This window comes from Candida pseudojiufengensis, assembly GCF_024610245.1.
Source record: "Candida pseudojiufengensis strain CBS 10847 chromosome Unknown scaffold4, whole genome shotgun sequence".
Lineage (NCBI taxonomy): Eukaryota > Fungi > Ascomycota > Pichiomycetes > Serinales > Debaryomycetaceae > Lodderomyces > Lodderomyces pseudojiufengensis.
This window is the reverse complement of record NW_026261529.1, coordinates 760,780-780,296: the sequence shown is the minus strand read 5'-3', so window position 1 is coordinate 780,296 and position 19,517 is coordinate 760,780. Positions and strand designations below refer to the sequence as shown.

Genomic DNA, 19,517 nt, shown 5'->3' with positions numbered 1-19,517 from the left:
AATTAATTTAGCATCTCGCCAGTTGACTGGGGACTTGCAAAAGAAGTCGAGCTAACGTCACGTCAGAGTCAAGGTATCCGCTGGAGTTATTGTATAATTAATAGTGTTCACTTCTAAATCTCTACTTAAACATATAGATCAAAATTTTTTAAATACCTAATGATGCAAAAAGTCATGTTTCTATTTCTTTGCTAGCCGGATTCATCTGTTTGATGTTATTAATCACAGCTTCGATTTGTAAAGTAATATCTATCTTGTCCAATTCCCAAGTTCCAATTTTCTCTTTATTTTGATCAATAAATTTTAAATTATGCAATAACAGTTGTTCTAAATTCGAAGCATGTTCATGATTGTTCTCCAATAATTTATCTTCTAAAGTTAAATTATTGATATCTTCTATATCTTCTGTTTTGATACCAAATTCATCACTGGTAGTGTTTCCGAATATTCCATTATTTATTTCATCCCAATCTTGATCTAATTGATCTTGCTTCATATCCTTCAATTGTAAGTATTGTTTGAAAATTTTTCTTTTGCTTATTGTTGCGTCAATTTGTGAATTCAATTGTTGCATGAATAGTGTTCGGTTGACATTCTTGATGTTGATGTTCAATTTGACTAAATCTTCATTGGTGAACTTTAATCTCATAAATGTCAAAAATTTCTCAAGCCATAAGATAAGTTTTAAAAAAATGTGTTGATCATCATTGACATAAACATCGTGCAAAAAATTCCACAAAATTTCCTCGTGTTGATCTAGTACTGACTTGATAGAATCATAGATTTCTAAAGGATTCATAAAATATTGGTCTTCTCTTATGGTTGACAACGTCTTTAACAAATCATCTATTAAATCTTGGAAAGCCGAAAAGGCTAAATGAATATTACTTTTTGCAAAAATTCTCATTAACGGATTGTAAAAAATTTGTAGAATGGATTTTAACAATCTCGTTAATTGAGGTTCTTGCCATAGTTCTTTGAAAATTTGTTTGTCTTTTCTACGAACCTGAATCAACCAATATTGCTTTAGGTTCAGATATAAAGAAGTATTTGATTTTTCATTGTCATTGAAGGATTTTATGATATTGGATAAATTTGAGTCAGGCAACGGCAGGATCTTAGAAGTGGATAATATTGTAATTACTAGGTCCTGATGCTTTTCGATTGCCTCTTCTTTTAAATCAATGATTTCATCAGCTGTTAACTCTGTATAATTTTCAATCCTCTCCATGTATAACTCATAGCCATTTAGCTTCCCTTTTAACAACTCAACTTCTTTCAGAAATTCATTCAAGTCTTCATTGAGAAGCATGATAAAAATCAATGAGCATAAATTCCTTGCACCTGTCTTTTTAGATTCCTCCGATAAGTCTCTATTCCAACTTGGCAACCTTGGAATATTTACGAATAGCAAATCTACTATTCTTGAAACCATTTTCATTGGGTTTGTAAATCGCAAAATTCCATAAATCAAACTGTAGGGAAACAATCTGTGAAACCTCTTACATTTTTGAAAAATTTCATTTGAGTTATCTTGACCTAAAAAAATTTGGTATACTGTTGCTGCAATCTCTAACTTACACCAATCATTGAAAGTTTGTAGTAAAGGTGAAGCATCTTTTATACTTTCTATGCTACCTATTTCTTCGAATATTTTAGTGATAGTGTTTGGGTTTTTAATCAATTGCAATTTAAAATTTTCAAAATTATCACTTAGTTTTACCATGAGTTTAGCTGTTTGATCTTGGAATTCGATTTGAGTTTGTAATATGATTCGCTCATGATTTATGCGTTCTTCGTAATCCACAATGTCTGATTCCGTCAACTCAGTCTTATTACTCAGTATGAAATTTAGAAACTTTTGAGTATTTACAATTTCTTTATGCTTAATCAATAATCTTAAATAACCTCTTAAAGCTAATCTTAGTTTTTCTCGACTCAACAAGCCAGATCTTGCGTCCATATCTAGATCCAGATCTTCATCATATCCTATATCATTTTTATCCTTATGAGGTAATGAAGGTAATTTTGTGGACATAACCCCAGGTAATTCAACGTTCAAATCGTTTTCCAATTTTTTGAACTGATCATAATATTTTAAAATAAAATAATTTTCATGTCCGGCTTCCAATTTTCTAACTATTTGTATGATGAATTCATAATGATGATTTCTCTGTTTAAAAAACCATGATTTTTCTTCATAGCTCAATTTTCTAACTGCCACAATATTAATATAAAAGCCATTTTCAAATTTCATTTTGTCAAACTCATTCATTCCAATTATTGTAGGTCTTTCTTTTTTGTGAACATCAAATTTGTCCAATTTAGCTGTATCAGAAGCCTTTAAATGGGATTCATTTAAATACATCATTTCATTACTAGTAATTAGTACAGTATTATAAAACACCAATAAACCAGACAACAATTTTTTGTTACTTTTCTTTCTTTTGGAGTTTGTTTTCCTTTCTTCAGAATCACTTATGTCTTTTGAATTGAATGTTTCAACAAATGGTTGTAAAACATCTTGCCAAAAATGTTGTTGTTCTTTTGATGAATTATTTGTGACGAATGGAAATGTAGCTATAAATTCTTGAAAAAAAAATGATAGTAACGGTAATTCTCTTTGATTATCACTCAGTTTAAAAGGTGGTCCAAGATATTGACAACATTCTGGATCATTTAGTCTATGTAATTCTTTTGTTAATTGATTTTCTATTAAGTATTTTTTTAAAAAATGAGATTGAGTTGGGGTGAATTGTAGTAAATCTATATCACCATAGTCATCGTTCTCACCACTACCATCATCGTTTGAGGATATCATTTGCTTATATGATTTGTGTTAAGATGTGGAGAAAAGTTGGTAGTCTGAAGGATTCTAAAATTGCTGCAAATAATCTTAATTCTTTACGTTCAAATACGTGTTTATTAAAGAATACAGACGAAATTAATTTCACTTTTATTGACAACTTCTAGTTAAATCAATCAAGACTTAATCAGATACATGTTGAGCCTTACGAATGTATATGATTGTATCTTTAACTGAGATAAAATGAGACATTGAGTGCTTTGGTAAGTTCTTAATAATCCTAACGAATTATGTGTATGATCACCTGACTGATTTTTATTTTTGTGTTATGAAGTTTCCAGATTGCATCTCATTCATTTTTATCAATAAAGAAAATTTATTTCTACACCAACAAATTCCCAAAACTTTCGACCGAAAACATTCACGTAAGACATCTGAAAAGACATATATAACAATGGGAACTCAAAAGAAGGAAAAGCAAAGGAGAGTCAAACAAAATGATACAAGAGATGGAAATTTGCGAGTGAAGGGTGAAAATTTCTATCGTGATGCTAAAAAGATTAAACATTTAAATATGTATAAACAAGGAAGAGCAATCAGAAATGCTAAAGGTGATATAATAAAAGCAGCAGATCTACAGAGTACTGATGCTCCGATAGCAAGAGTGGACCCCAACAGAAGATGGTTTGGAAATACAAGAGTTATTGCTCAAGATGCTTTGAGTCATTTCCGAGAAGCTATGGGTGATAAAAAGGATAATTCATATCAAGTTTTATTGAAGAGAAATAAATTACCAATGTCCTTGTTGAATGAAAAAGATCAAACGGAAAGCCCTACTGCAAAAATCGTGGAAACAGAATCATACCAATCAACGTTTGGACCAAAACAACAACGTAAAAAACCAAGAGTCGCAGCATCGTCATTGGAAGACTTGATGTCTAATGCTGAACAAGATTCCACGTCATATACTGAAAAACAAGAATTAGATGCCACATTGGGTTTGATGGGTGGATCAATTTTGGATAAAGATGATTTTACACAAGAAGCAAAAGAAGCCATCTTCCATAAGGGACAAAGTAAAAGAATATGGAACGAATTATATAAAGTCATTGACTCCAGTGATGTTGTGATACATGTGCTAGATGCAAGAGATCCCTTAGGAACAAGATGTGAGAGTGTGGAGAAATATATTAAAGAAGAATGTTCACATAAACATTTAATTTATGTTTTGAATAAATGTGATCTAGTCCCAACATGGGTAGCGGTATGTATACTGAACATTTATTTGATTATAATTCAGGATGAGGGTATAAAAGTATTCCAAAGCATTTAGTCAGGGTGATTATTGCAGATTTCATATCTATTTTTACTTACATTATTGCCTGTTACGTCTTTGGAAGATCAATTACATGACTCATTCAATTATTGGATATATTTAGTCTCGTTTTGAAACTATAACAATTCAATTTCGTTGGTAGTCTTTACCAACTATTTGGAGTCATGTATATGGAATCTTTTTGAGTTGAAGTTAGTTGTGTTTCTTTTGAAATATTAAATTTGCCATTAACTTCGTAGTATAGAGTCCAACATTCTTATTCATGATTACAATTTACACAACATTCCTGAAAATAAATTGTTTTTGAAGATATCTTGTACTAACTGTAAAAAAAATAGGCTGCATGGGTAAAACATTTATCAAAATCATATCCAACCTTAGCATTTCATGCATCAATAACGAATTCATTTGGTAAAGGTTCACTAATTCAACTTCTTCGACAATTTTCTACATTACATTCGGATAGGAAACAAATCTCGGTAGGTTTTATAGGGTATCCGAATACAGGAAAATCTTCGATAATAAATACCTTGAGGAAGAAAAAAGTTTGTACTGTTGCACCTATTCCAGGAGAAACGAAAGTTTGGCAATACATTACGTTAATGAAACGCATATTTTTAATAGACTGTCCTGGTATTGTGCCTCCATCATCGAAAGATTCAGAATCGGACATTTTGTTCAGAGGAGTAGTGAGGGTCGAGCATGTGTCAAACCCAGAACAATATATACCTGCTATGCTTCAAAAATGTGAACGAAAGCATTTAGAAAGAACATATGAAGTTAAAGGATGGAGTAAATTTGAAGAAGAACCAGAGTTATTAGAGCAAGCAAGTATTGAATTTATCGAATTGATTGCAAGAAAACAAGGAAGATTATTGAAAGGAGGAGAACCAGATGAAAGTGGAGTCGCTAAACAAATTTTGAATGATTTTAATAGAGGGAAAATACCGTGGTTTGTCCCACCACCTATTGATGAAGAAGTAAGAACTGGCGAGGATAAAAAAGCTCGATATAAAAGGAAAAGAGAATCTACGTCGAAAGATGACCCTGTAGATGAAGCGGAAGAGCAAGTGGAAGATAAAGGCATTCAAGCATCAAAAAGAGCCAAAGTAGATGAGTAATAATACATTTCTTCTAGACAAAATACAAACGTAGAAATTACATATTTTAATATAATATTGCATTACAGTACGGACTATTGTCTATATTCTTCCAAAATGTACCAAACCAGATTTTGCAGTGCTTGGAGTAGATGGAGCAGCGATACCATTATTTATAGGATGACTCAAATTATGAATATTGACGTTTGAATTTGATGAATCTTCTGATGTCTCATTGAATGAACCTAAACCCCATATGTACCCCTTGTATTTCAACAATTCATTCGAATCATAATTTGATCGTTTCAATAACTCTTTAAAACATTCCATTGACAAGTATGCGTGTAATGTGGATGTCAACAGTTGCTGTTGTTGAGATTGACTGCTGTTACTCGAATTTGTAGAAGCTCCATTAAATAATTGACGGATGTTTGGAGATATGGGCAACAATTGTAATTCTTCAGCTAAATACTCAATTGATGGTTTATTTGATCGATTTTGTTGATCATCACTTAATATTTGATTGCTAACATATTTTAAGTCGAAAAAATTGGGAAAATACAAATTACACCATGTATAGAAATCATATTCATCAACGGGTAAACTATCATTCAATAACAAGCTTAGTAAGTAACCCAAATCATAACCTGAATGGAACGAAATCCAATTGATCGAATCTGTTAATAGTAACCCACTGTCTATAAATAACTCTGCAAACTCAAAATGCTTTATACCTTGTGACATATGTAGTGAAAAATTTATGGATTGTTGTGATAACATGGCTAAATGTTCTTCATTATACATCTCTTTCATTAAATCATAACTAAAATTAAATTGCCAAATGATGGAATTACTGACTTGATTATTATTCGATACTTTTATAAAACATATGCTAAACTGAATTAAATTTAATAAATCAGAATTACATCTTATAGTTTGAAAGTGGTAATCAGTATTTGTTTTGAATGATCCAATAGCACGAGCTACTATTCCAGGAGTTTCTTGATGGATGGACGCATATATTATAGAATTCTTATCATCAATAAATTTTCGTATGTTATTGAATTCGTATTCTAAATTTGATGCCCAGACTTCTTTAATCACAGGAGATGATCTTAATGTTTGCGACTGTTGTGACACTTGTTGTTGTTGTTGCTGTTGCTGTTGTTGCTGTTGTTGTTGTTGCTGTAATTGCTGAAGTTGTAATTGTTGTAATACAGGGTTGGAACTTAAACTTTGGGTATTATTATTAGATTGAGAGTTATTTCCGTTATTCAAAGCAGCCAATAACGGATTTGTTATATGTTGATGTTGTGATAAAGGAGTTCCAATTTGCTGAGCTTGTTGTTGTTGTTGCTGCTGTTGCTGTTGCAACTGCTGACTTAGTAATTGTTGTCTTTGAAGTTGTTGTTGTAATTGTAATTGCGTGATTTGAGGTGACAGGCTTTGTTGTTGTTGGTTTTGCAGTTGCTGTTGGTGCTGTTGCAAGAACTGCAAATGAGGATTCACATTCATCTTGACTTATACCAATTAAGTACTTAGTTGTTGAATAATTCGAGATATTCCATAAATTGAAGTTGAGCTTGTATGAAACTTTTCAGGTTTTTTTTTTTACGAACCAAGTTTCACATATCGAGACTATAGCCCACCATAGATCTTTTACAAATAATTACTTACATTTTAATAGTCTCCACGTTGGAACTCAGTTCAAACCACACTATTTTTGACTCATTCACATAACAGATACATAACTCATGAACTTCCTAAGAAAACGAAGACCTTCCAATTCTTCTGATGATGACGAGGATCAATCGAACCTATCCCAAATTAAGAAATCAAGAAAACCACCAAACACAGCATTTCGTCAACAAAGATTACAAGCTTGGCAACCCATATTAACTCCAAGATCAGTGATTCCATTTCTATTTTTACTAGCTGTAATATTTGCACCTTTGGGGATAGCTATAATATACACTACATATAATGTTCAAGAACTAAATATAGATTATTCCAAATGTCACCTACAATCAGATAAATTCGAATCAATACCTGACAAATATACTGGATTCCATTTCAAGAGCAATACTAAACCTGATTTTAAATGGAGAGTTGAAAACTTAACTGCAACAGATTATGATTATCAAAAGTGCATAATTCAATTTAATATGCCTGATTTAAAGGCACCACTATACTTATATTACAAATTAACAAATTTTTATCAAAATCATAGAAAATTTGTGGAAAGTTATGATTTGGATCAATTAGGCGGTAAGGATTTATCAAGTGATTCAGTTACTGATAATTGTAAACCTTTGAAACATAGAGAATATAATGGAGAACAAAGATTAATTTATCCTTGTGGATTGATTGCAAATTCATATTTTAACGATACAATAAGCTCCCCTGTTTTGTTGAACGCAAGGAACGGTAATGATAATGAAACTTATGAATTTACGGATAAGGACATTTCGTGGTCTTCTGATAGAAATCATAAATTTAAAATGACGACATATAATCCAGAAGATGTTGTACCTCCGCCAAACTGGGATAGAATGTTTCCTCAAGGTTACAATGAATCAAATATGCCTAATGTGCAAAAATGGGAACATTTACAAAATTGGATGAGAACCGCTGCATTACCTAATTTCTATAAATTGTATGGTCAGAACACAACTCAAACCTTATCTTCTGGAACTTACGAAATTAGTATAGATCTAAATTACCCAGTTGAAATATTCGGAGGTACAAAAAGTATAGTTATCACAAACAATAATGTTTTTGGAGGTAGAAATGTGAGTTTGGGTGTCATTTATATGATCGTTGCTGTCATATCTTTAGTTTTGGGCTTAGGATTCTTGTTACAATTTTTGATTAAACCTAGAAAGATTGGTGATCATAATTATCTACAAGAGGGTGAAATCATCAATTATCGAGATCAACTATGAGATCAATACAAATAGACATGCAATTTTCATTTCATTTCCTGTACTTTCTATACATATCATTTTTTATGCTTTTTGGCAATTCTTCTCAATGCTCTTTGTTCATTCTTCATAACACCATCCACCATTTTATATTTACCTTTTATACCTTTTGGTCTTCCACTTAATCCTCTATTAGAACCTCTAGCAACCACAACTGTCATTTTCTTCCTTTGTTTGTCCTTACCTGAATTCTTAGCCTTTGCCATCAATTTGGAAATTTCAGATGCTTTATCATATTCAGATTTAGATGAATCTTCATTTATTATATCTGATTTCTTCTTTAATTTTTCTAATCTCTTTAAAGCTCTCATCTTTTTACGACCTTTTGCTTCTAAGACTTTTTTGATTGGTCTAGCATTTAATTGCTTCATTTTCTCTTTTATAGCTAAACTTGCCTCTTTAGTTATTGGTTTAATTAATTTACTGTGTCTTTTTTCATCATCTAAAAACCATTCTGGCAAATTTTCTTTATCTCGAAACGAGTATCTATTTATTCCTTCTTCAATTAAATCCTTTTTAGACATTTGACCTAATGCAACTTGATGTGCTAGCGTCATAGCTTCAACAGTTGTAAGATCAACATTGTCTTGATTTGATTTTACGCGGGAGCTTTCATCTTCGCTCTCCAAATCTTCATCCTCATCATAATCTCGAGAGTTGTCGTTTTTAACAATCTCGAAATCAGATTCGTCTGACTCCATTTCGACCTCTTCAGATTTTGATGTTGGTTGTTGTAAGTATTGTTTTTGTTGTTGCTGTTGTTGTTGTTGAAGTCTTAATTCTTTAGGTTTAGACTCTTCGATTAATTCTTCATCACCAAGTTCTTTGAAAATAGAATCCGAATTAAAGAAAGATCTAGCTGATTTGGTCAAGGTCCCATTTTGATTACCTTGAGCGATCAATTTGATATGCTCATCGTCATCTTCATCTGAAGAACTCTCATCATCTCCATCAACCATGTCATCATCACCATCACTATTTGAATTTTCTACATCTTCTATTCCGTCCCATGCTTCTTGATCATCACCTCTGTTTAATTTTGCTTTATATTTTGCATCTTTCTCAGCTCGTCTATTCTGATATTGTTCATACATGTCATCTAATTGTGCTTCTAATCCATCTAGTTCATCGTCATCGCTTCCACTTACAACATCTTCGTCAATATGAATTTCCGTATCCTTTGCAATATCTTCATCATTGAAAACCAATGCTTTTTTACCAGCAGCCAATTTATTCAATTTTCCTGATTTTTCCGCCGTTTTTAAATTAAATAAAGAATCAGCACCAATTTGTGCTGCATCTATACCAATATTCATATCGGTAACCATTTGCATTTGATTTCTAATAATTTCCTTTTGCTTTAGTTCATTAGCTGTCTTTTTAAGTCTTTTCTGTTTTTGTTTTTGTTTATCCAACATTGAATTCAATTCTTTATCGATTTTTTGTTCTTCTGTTAGTTCCTCAACTTCAATTTCCGGTTTTTCTTCTTCTTTATCAATACCTAATAGATCTCTTGCTTGTTTCCTAAATCTTAAAATTTGTTTGAATTCCTTTTTACCTAAAACTTTCAAATCTTTCAAACATTCCAGAAGTTCTTCATTATATGTTTTCAACTTTTTAATTATTTTCCATTCATGATCTGTTTCGTCTATGTCAAATTTATTTAATTGGCCAAGTTGATTTATTGGGTCTTCTTCTTTTATAAATTGCATTATTGGCATGGTGTGAAATAACGTGTAGTCACCTTCCTCATAACCTTGTCTTTGTCTTCTTTTCCTTTCTGGATTGAACACTTTTTCTTCATTATTTACATTACCTTTGACATCGTTTAATTCTTCAAATACTTCTTTCGGATCCAATAGCCTTGGATCTAATTTTTTTGGAGCTTTGAATCCTTTACAAACAACAAAAATTTCTGCTGATACATTTCTAGAACTTGGAGGTTTAGTGGCTTCAACTTTATCAAATAACTGTTGAAAAACCCACATTAAATTGTTATAATCTCTAGATCTAAATATTTTTGTAACGAAAGTTCCACCCACCACTAAGTTTTCAACAGCTAATTTTAAAGCTTGCAAAGTTAATTGTGATTGAGTGAAAGCATCTTGTACCCATCCCAAACCAACGTTCGGTGCACCATCGTGTAATACAGTATCTGCTTTCCATGTTTTCATGTGACCCCTAAGCTTACTCCTACAATCCTCAGTGGTGATATCACTTTGAAAAGTTATACAATTAGGTAAAGGTTTTATTGGTACAATATCAACTCCTATAATTAATGAGTTTATAGGACATAACTGAGAAGCAACTTGACACCAAGAACCTGGAGCTGCACAAAGATCTATTACTACTTTTGATTTTTCTAAAAAATGACCAAATTTTTCATTTATTTGAATGATTTTAAATGATGAACGGGCTCTATATCCTTTTTCTTTTGCAAGATAATAATACCTATCTAAACGCCCTTTCGAGTTTTTTTTCTGAGTCTTACCCATTCTTTATTTGTTTGTAGCCGTAAGGAATGATATAATGAGAAGAGGTTGTCAATTTAAGAGATGGAGTAGAGTAAATAAATTATTTTGTTTGAGATGCGGCTTGTTTTAATTTATTTGTCGCAGTTTAATGCTAATGTCTCATATGACTAAAACAGACATTACATTGAATTTTTATTTACCTAATGATATCATAGACTCCAAGATTTCATTTCTTCAACATTGAAATTATAATCATCTAGGAATCCAACATCAACATTGTTAATGTTCGACTCGTTACATAACACACATTCCTTGCAAAGCATTTCGTCAATCTGATTTTTAAGATCAACCTGTTGTTGATGCTCGTTATTATTGGTTGTTTCTTCAGTAGGAGATTTTTTATTCAATTTTAAAAATTGTTGATACACTTTTTTGAAATTATAATTACCTTTTGACTTAAAATAGTAACGGATTAAACATTCTTTGTGAAATCCATGACCACAATTTTTGAAAAAGATTAGGTTCTTGGTGATCAATAAATTTTTACATAATTGACAAGATGATCCTGGTGAAATTGTTATTGAAGATTCATAATCTTTAGTGTTTTCTTTCGAAACTTCCCTCTTCAAATTGGTCAACAATCCATAATTATCTTGAATTCTTAAATTAATCTCCTGTAAATTTCTTTTATAGTCGTTCAAGGAGTTAATGATTTCATCTTTAAATTCGTTTATCATTACAGTTTCTGGGAATAAAGGTAACAAATCTTTCAAACTCAATGGTGAGTTACTCAAGATATAATTTAACAGTGAATTTAGTTTATTCTTTGAATTATCCAAATTTTCAATCCCAATTTTTTCACCCAGGCATATATTATTTATCATATATTTTGAGAAATTTAACCATAACTTCCTACGTATGTTGTAGCTATCCTTCTCCAACTTTATGAAATGATCATTTTCTACTTCTTCTTCGTGATTCTCCTTGGCCTCATCTATTATCTCTTCGTACTTGTTCAACACAATTTCTCCCATTTCAACCGAGTTATTTTTTAAAGCATGATCTAAGGCTTGTTCGAATAAACCCATATCTATAAATATCAAAATCGCTGGATGTAATTTCTTGTTGAGTATACATAATCTTAATATAAAATTTTGATCGTAAGATTTTTCATTAGTTATAAATTTGATAATTAAATGATTAATAGTGTCCTGTTCTGTTGTTTGATAAGTGATTAATACTGATAAATAGTAATTGTTAAGATTCTTCAGCTTAAAACCTTTGTCATGAACCTTTTGTAAAAACCGTACAGCATAATTTTTACTGATTGATAAATTCTTGTTTTTATCAATATAGATCAATAACGCTGGTAAAAATTTATCAAAATCTAACTCATCGAATTTAAGCCAAGTCTCAATTATTTTAGGATAGTTTAGTAGAAATTGACTTGAAGTTCGATATACTTCTTCAAGTTCATCATTTGTATATAATTTGATTAAAGTCTTTGTTGCGAGCTCCCAATTCTTATTTTCCATATGATAGTCTAATATGAATTTATAATCTTCAATTAATTCAGCGTAAAATAAAGCTTTCTCATCTTTATTTAACACGCCGAAAATTGACTTCTTGTCAAAATGTTTGAAGTTCTTCTTAGTATATTCGTAAAATCTTTCATCATTTATTCTATTCATTAATTCAATAATCCATGTTGATAGTATGACAGCTCTTACTCTATTCTTCTTATTTAGCATATACTTGGTCAAAAGGTAATCAATTAGTAACCTTGTTGAATTTGATCTAATTAACATTAGACAAACTTTTTCAAATGGTTCTGTCAGTTTAGCCAATAATTTTATTCCTTTTTCTTGTAAAAGTATCAAATCTTTATTCGTAGTTTCTATACCAAATCCCCCTTTTGTTAAATAATCATAACCTTGTTTTATTAACACTAAATCTCTTTTGAAAAAGTTTTCTTCATTATCATCCAAATAGTTTAAGGCTTCATCAAATTTATTCATTAAATAATAATCGTACCATACGGAAGAATTTTCGTTATAAATTAGTAATTCATAAATATTATTATTTGTGTATATCCAGTATGTATTATCGTCACAAACAATACCCTTGATTGATTCATTCTCAAATGGTAACGTCTTCAAATCTTGATTTAGCTTATTGTGAATGTGGATTTGGTTCTCAGCAGTATACCCAATTAAATGATGAGGGGTCATGATTATATCCTGAAGTGAATCGTTTAACTTGTGGATGAAAATTTCGTCATCGTTTGTAGTTATTTCATTGGATAAAAATAAAAATTTATCATTCCTTGTGGTGAACAAATAAGTATTACTATGATGTAAAATATCTTTTACAGTTGGTTGAGTTTTGAATACTTTTAGTAGTTCTTCATATTGTAAATCGAAAGTTGCCCAAGTATATACTTTAAATTGTGCAATTACATTAATTTGAGTGTTAGATACTAAAACACCTTGAATTTGAGGTTCGAATTTATGAATCTGTTTCAAATGTAGAATATCACTTTTCTTATTGTTATGATCATCTATATGAGGTTTCAAAGTACATAAATAAACTACTCCTGACGAAGTTGATAATAGTAATGTGGTACTTGGTATAAACGTGATATGATCAATATCAAAATTCTTTAGTTTGTTCAATGCTTTGAAATTCTTATATTTAGTGTTTAAATAGTAATATTGTATGAATTTGGTCTTAATAATTAAGTGTTCCCCAGTCGAATTTATCCAAGAGTTTGTGATTACATCATTCGAAGGTAGATTGTATTTTAAAACTTGTGAAGGATTGTTTAAATCAATTTTATATAATAAGTTCAGTGTGAACAAATACATCAAACTATTTGATACTAATAGTTTTTGTAAATCATTGCTTAATTGAAATTGTAATTGAACTAATTTTATTTCGAATGTTGGTTGTTGTAAATTATTATATATTGAAATTTGATGTTGATCTAATGAATGTGTTGTATAGTGGGATGAGTTTAAAGAACCATTAAGTGATGGTGATGATTTTCTCTGCTTAGATAAAGCATTCATACGATATAATTTGGTAAAGAAATGCTTCTATGACAAGGTTGAATTAAGTTTGTGGTTGTGATAATAAATTACATAGTTTGTAATTGAGGATTTGATATCTGATAATCCAGTTTCTCGCTTTAGTTGTTCGACTTATCTGTTTTGAATTTCCAGAGTTTTAGTATACTTTCTCGCGGGATTTTATACCGATACACCATTTTCATGCTTATGTCTAAACGATTAAATAAATCATACATGTACTTAATAACTCCTCAATTTTACATTGTATGCTTTGTCTAGGACTCACTTAAGAGATTGTAAAGATTTCGTGATCAAAAAATCAAATCAATGTCAATGCATTTGTGTGTATTTACAGCTTCGATTTACCACAAGTGGAAACTAAAAGACAATTATCATTGGTTTCACCCAAGATATTCAAAATTCAGCTATTGCAACAACTATTTAATTTCAAGCTAATGAGTATTAGACAATTCACGTTTATCTATTGACTTCTACTTTTAATTTACTGTGCCTCAATACATTTTTACTGCAAAAGCTATATTTGAATGACCATATTTGACCGATGATTGAATAGTAATGAATAGGAGAAACTGTTGAGTATAGTTCCTTTCATATGCTACTCTATTTAAAAGTCAGACTCAGAGTATAGCTATCACTAGTATCTATATCATCCGCAATAAAATACGTTTGAAGTTTTAATATTTAATAACTAAAGTTCTCTAGAACTCCTTTTTTTGATTTACTTGCAATTTGCTCACACAAAACAATTGCTATTAATAATTCCAGTTCAAAAAACCACTCTTTCAATAACTCCCCAAACTACACTGAGTCACACCCAATAGCAGTCAACAGCAATTAACAATTAACAACAACTATTAAAACATATCGTATTCAAGCCAATTGACTCAAAAACAACTTGAATTTCGAAAATGAATGTGTTGAAATTACAAAAAAAATTCCCAATCTTACAACAATCTGATTTATTCAATATAATTGAAGACTTTAGAGCAATTGACTTGGATGATAAAGGTTGGGTTGAAAAGAAGGATGTCATAAATAACATAAGTAAAAAAGGACAGTATTCTTACGATCAAACAAGAGAAACTTTGAAACATGTTGATGTTGATGCTTCTGGTCATGTTGAACTAGATGATTATGTCGAATTGATTGCGAAATTGAAAGAACAAAATAATGGAGGAGAAGAAACAATAGATAATAATGTTTCACAACAGCCAGAGGTGTTTTCACCTGGGAAATTAAATAAGAAAGCTGCTCCACCAATTCCAACTGCAAATACGAAAAATAAAACTTATATTGAAGGTAAGACCTCAGGTACAACACATACTATAAATGATGAAGAGAGAACTGAATTCACAAGACATATCAATTCCGTGTTATCTGGAGATTCTGAGATAGGCGATAGATTACCATTTGACACAGAAACTTTTCAAATTTTTGATGAATGTAGGGATGGTTTAGTATTGAGTAAATTAATCAATGATTCAGTTCCTGATACAATAGATACAAGAGTGTTAAATTTACCTAAAAATAAAAAACAATTAAACAATTTTCAAATGTCTGAAAATGCAAATATTGTAATCAACTCAGCTAAAGCAATTGGATGTGTTGTTGTGAATGTTCATTCAGAAGATATTATTGACGGTAAAGAACATTTAATATTGGGATTGATCTGGCAAATTATTAGAAGGGGTTTGTTGAGTAAAGTTGATATAAAATATCATCCTGAATTATATAGACTTTTAGAAGACGATGAAACATTAGAACAATTCTTGAGATTACCACCAGAACAAATTTTATTACGTTGGTTCAACTATCATTTAAAAAACGCAAATTCTAATAGAAGAGTTTCAAATTTTAGTAAAGATATTAGTGATGGTGAAAATTACACAGTTTTATTAAACCAATTAAAACCTGACGTTTGTGACTTATCGCCTTTGAAAACAACAAATTTAACACAAAGAGCTGAACAAATCTTAAATAATGCAGATAAGATAGGCTGCCGTAAATATTTAACTCCAAATTCATTAGTTTCAGGTAATCCTAAATTGAACTTAGCTTTCGTTGCAAATTTATTTAATAATTATCCAGGATTAGATCCAATTGAAGAACATGAAAAGATTGAAATTGAAGAATTCGATGCGGAGGGTGAAAGAGAAGCTCGTGTTTTTACATTATGGTTAAATTCATTAGATGTTGATCCTCCTGTTGTATCACTTTTTGAGGATTTAAAAGATGGTTTGGTATTGTTACAAGCATATGATAAAGTATTACCAGGAAGTGTATCCTTCAAACATGTGAACAAAAAACCAGCAAATGGAGGTGAAGTAACCAGATTCAAGGCTTTGGAGAATACGAATTATGGAGTTGAAATTGGTAAATCTAATGGGTTCTCATTGGTAGGTATTGAAGGATCAGATATAGTTGATGGTAATAAATTATTAACTTTAGGATTGGTTTGGCAATTGATGAGAAGAAATATAATTAATACACTTTCAGAGTTAGGTAAGGGTGGATCTCAATTAACCGATAGTGATATTCTCAAATGGGCAAATTCTCATGCAAAATCAAATAAAATAAGATCCTTCAAAGATACCTCATTATCTAATGGATTATTTTTATTAGATGTTCTTAATGGATTAAAACCAGGTTATGTAGATTATGATTTAGTATATCAAGGAGATAACTTATCGGATGATGAAAAATATGCCAATGCAAAATTAGCTATATCAATTGCTAGAAAGTTAGGTGCATTGATTTGGTTAGTTCCAGAAGATATTAATGAAGTTAGATCAAGATTAATATTATCTTTTGTTGGTAGTTTAATGGCTGTGTCTGAAAAATAAATTTTTGAGTCTGTATATTTTGTAGTATTGTATAAGTATAAATTATTTTGAAATTTGAATTAAATACTGTAAACTAATACGTTATCCTAATTTTGATTTCCGAAACATTTTAGTTTTGTGCAATCGAACTTGAAACATGGCTTGTTACTTGACACAAATATACAACGAAATCAAGAAAACATCTATACAGCAACGAAGAAGAACAACTAACTCATTTAAAAAAATTTGTGTTTGTAAGTGGGAGCAGTTGAGTATGTTAGCTATACTTTAATCATATCACAATCACAAATATTCATTGCATTAGAATACTACTTTTATTATTCCGCTCTAAAGACTTTAGACATCAACTTTTAACCGTCTCAAAAAAACTAACAATTTTTGATTTTATTAAATCATGTGTTTTTATAACATGATAAAATTCAAAAAAAGATTCGCTAATAGTCGATGCAAAGTATAAGCTTGGTTTTAATCGATGAGCAATCTCGATCACGACAATTAGTTGCAAAAATCATGTATTTCAGGACTCAGTGAGTCCTGATGCTTTCGCTCTTAAATTTTTTTTGAACGGCATATATCTACATGTCTTAGCTACTGAGATGCATGCAATTTTTACTTTCTGCCGAAGCTCATTAGTTTACGATACTAGCTCCATTTCATATTCATCTAACATGATAATTCAATTCTTTAGTGTTACCAACACGTGATTTCAAAGGCGTGCATTTTTGCAAATCTACACAAATTTCATGACCTTTTCAACCAGCATTATTAATTTTTAATTGACTCGAAAAAAAAAATTTTACAACTCAATACAACATATCAACTCAATAAATACACAAGTATTATTTGAATACCATCGATTACTTTCATCAATCAACCCTCACAATTATCTTTATTGAAATAAGTGTCTACTTTTTACACTATCTTCATCTTATATCATCTGCTTGTACTTTGTTTCATTCACTCAATTGATTTCTAGTACTGAATTCTTATTAGTCTTTTATTTGATATTTTAAAGCATAAAACTTTTACAATTATAAAACTTTATCTGAATTTTTAATATAATTATCATGTCGGAATTGGATTCTCATCAGTTAGAGACTAGCAATGGTTTGAAACGAAAAAATGAAGAAGTTGATGATTCAACAGATCGTAATAATGAGGATGACAATAACTTAAATGACGCATCTTCTCATACTTCCAAAAGAGTAGCATTAGACAGTGAACAAATACAGTCCGCTGTTAAGACTGAAAATGAAAATGAAGAATTAGCTCCTACAATCGGTAATACCGTGGAAAAAGAAGAAGCTGCAGATGAAGAAGAGAGAACAGTTGAAGAATCGGCAAATCAAGGCAGTCAAGAATCAGAGCAATTGACAAAAGTAAAAGAAGAAGCAAATGAGGATGATATTGAAAAGACTTTAAAATCTTTACAGAATTCAGTGTTTCCAAATGATTCAAGTTCTCAAACAAATAATAATCTTTCATCTGACAATGCTAATTCACAAAGTGCCGTGGAAGCATTTTTAGAACAAGCTGGATTAGCTTCTTCAACCGCAATTCAACCTCAGCAACATCAACAGCCTCAACATCAACAGCCTCAACATCAACAATCATTTGAACAGGATTATGAATCCTCATCAACTTCATCTAAACCAGTTTCGAGTCATCTCAAGGAAAAAGATTCTGATATCTCATTTAGAATGTTATGTCCTGTAAAAGAAGCTAGTACAATCGTAGGTAAACAAGGATCAAAAATTAATCATTTGAGAGAAAAAGCTGCTGTTAGAATTCAAGTTAGTGATAATTTAAAGGGAATTCCAGAAAGAATTACAACCGTGAAAGGTACACCAGAAAACGTTGCCAGAGCCTTTGGGTTAATTGTAAGAACCATTTTGAATGAAGATGAAGATGAACCAGCAAATATGAGAAGTCAACAATATAATTTGAAATTATTAATCCCACATCCATTGATTGGATTTATAATAGGTAAACAAGGTTCAAAATTTAGAGAAATCGAAGAAAATTCTGCAGCAAAATTAAAAGCTGCAGAAACACCATTGCCTTATTCCACTGATAGGATTTTGAGTGTTGTTGGAGTTGCCGATGCTATTCATATCGCTGTATATTATATTGCTCAAATTGTCAACGATCATAGAGATGTATTGAAGAAAAATAAAGTTATTTTGTATAATACGGCTAATTATCAACAAACTGATCCATTTGGCGATCCAAGCCATCAACAACAACAACAACATCAACAACCAAGATATCCACAACAACTGCCTTACGGTGGAGGTGCAAATACAGTGCCTATTGGCGGAGGTAGTTATCAAAATCCATCACCATTTCAACCCCAGCAATCTCCTCCTCAACCACCACAATATAATTTTCAATCGATGTTTCAACCAGCAATGCCTCCTCAACAACAATATGGCGGAATGGGTCAAATAGGAGGAATTTCATCAAATTTACCTCCTTCGTCAATATCTTCCTCAAATATCCCACCTCAAAGTCAATATACTGACGAATATGGTAATACGATGATTGGTGAGGTTATTGTTCATCAACCGGTACAAACTGGTGACAAATTTAATCAAGATGTGTTTGTTGCAAATTCATCAATTGGGTCAGTTATTGGTAAGGGTGGAAACAATATTAAGCATATCAGAGAAAATAGTGGTTGTACTTATGTTAAAATTGAACCAGATAGAGGTCAATCCATTATGCTTGGAAGTGGTAGAGGTTTAACTAATATTCGTAGATTAACCTTAACGGGATCGTTGGACTCGTTTCAAAAGGCTATTTATTTGATTAACCAAAGAATTAATGCTGATAGGGAAAGAAATACGAGATAATACAAAACTTTCAAATTATTTGTATTT

General features: G+C 30.9%; 8 protein-coding genes across 8 annotated transcripts; 4 read left to right on the top strand and 4 right to left on the bottom strand. All coding sequences in view use genetic code 12, as the record gives it.

Annotated features, from left to right (window-relative positions):
- Positions 1-172: 172 nt before the first annotated feature.
- Positions 173-2,821, bottom strand: KGF55_003028 (uncharacterized protein; the record flags this gene model as incomplete). The annotated part of the gene is made up of 1 exon (XM_051757778.1): positions 173-2,821. One exon carries the CDS (start codon positions 2,819-2,821, stop codon positions 173-175), a length of 2,649 nt encoding a protein of 882 aa, XP_051614469.1.
- A 439-nt stretch (positions 2,822-3,260) lies between these two features.
- Positions 3,261-5,263, top strand: NOG2 (putative GTPase; the record flags this gene model as incomplete). The annotated part of the gene is made up of 2 exons (XM_051757777.1): positions 3,261-4,070; positions 4,481-5,263. The coding sequence occupies 2 exons, from the start codon at positions 3,261-3,263 to the stop codon at positions 5,261-5,263; spliced, it is 1,593 nt and encodes a 530-aa protein (XP_051614468.1).
- Positions 5,264-5,344: 81 nt separating this feature from the next.
- On the bottom strand, positions 5,345-6,757 carry POP2 (CCR4-NOT core DEDD family RNase subunit; the record flags this gene model as incomplete). Its single annotated transcript, XM_051757775.1, has 1 exon — positions 5,345-6,757. The coding sequence occupies one exon, from the start codon at positions 6,755-6,757 to the stop codon at positions 5,345-5,347; it is 1,413 nt and encodes a 470-aa protein (XP_051614467.1).
- Positions 6,758-6,996: 239 nt separating this feature from the next.
- On the top strand, positions 6,997-8,187 carry CDC50 (aminophospholipid translocase regulatory protein; the record flags this gene model as incomplete). Its single annotated transcript, XM_051757774.1, has 1 exon — positions 6,997-8,187. One exon carries the CDS (start codon positions 6,997-6,999, stop codon positions 8,185-8,187), a length of 1,191 nt encoding a protein of 396 aa, XP_051614466.1.
- A 56-nt stretch (positions 8,188-8,243) lies between these two features.
- SPB1 (27S pre-rRNA (guanosine2922-2'-O)-methyltransferase) lies at positions 8,244-10,721 on the bottom strand (the record flags this gene model as incomplete). The annotated part of the gene is made up of 1 exon (XM_051757773.1): positions 8,244-10,721. One exon carries the CDS (start codon positions 10,719-10,721, stop codon positions 8,244-8,246), a length of 2,478 nt encoding a protein of 825 aa, XP_051614465.1.
- A 188-nt stretch (positions 10,722-10,909) lies between these two features.
- Positions 10,910-13,771, bottom strand: KGF55_003023 (PEP3; the record flags this gene model as incomplete). Its single annotated transcript, XM_051757772.1, has 1 exon — positions 10,910-13,771. The coding sequence occupies one exon, from the start codon at positions 13,769-13,771 to the stop codon at positions 10,910-10,912; it is 2,862 nt and encodes a 953-aa protein (XP_051614464.1).
- A 929-nt stretch (positions 13,772-14,700) lies between these two features.
- Positions 14,701-16,635, top strand: SAC6 (fimbrin; the record flags this gene model as incomplete). The annotated part of the gene is made up of 1 exon (XM_051757771.1): positions 14,701-16,635. One exon carries the CDS (start codon positions 14,701-14,703, stop codon positions 16,633-16,635), a length of 1,935 nt encoding a protein of 644 aa, XP_051614463.1.
- Positions 16,636-17,702: 1,067 nt separating this feature from the next.
- Positions 17,703-19,490, top strand: PBP2 (Pbp2p; the record flags this gene model as incomplete). The annotated part of the gene is made up of 1 exon (XM_051757770.1): positions 17,703-19,490. One exon carries the CDS (start codon positions 17,703-17,705, stop codon positions 19,488-19,490), a length of 1,788 nt encoding a protein of 595 aa, XP_051614462.1.
- Positions 19,491-19,517: the final 27 nt, after the last annotated feature.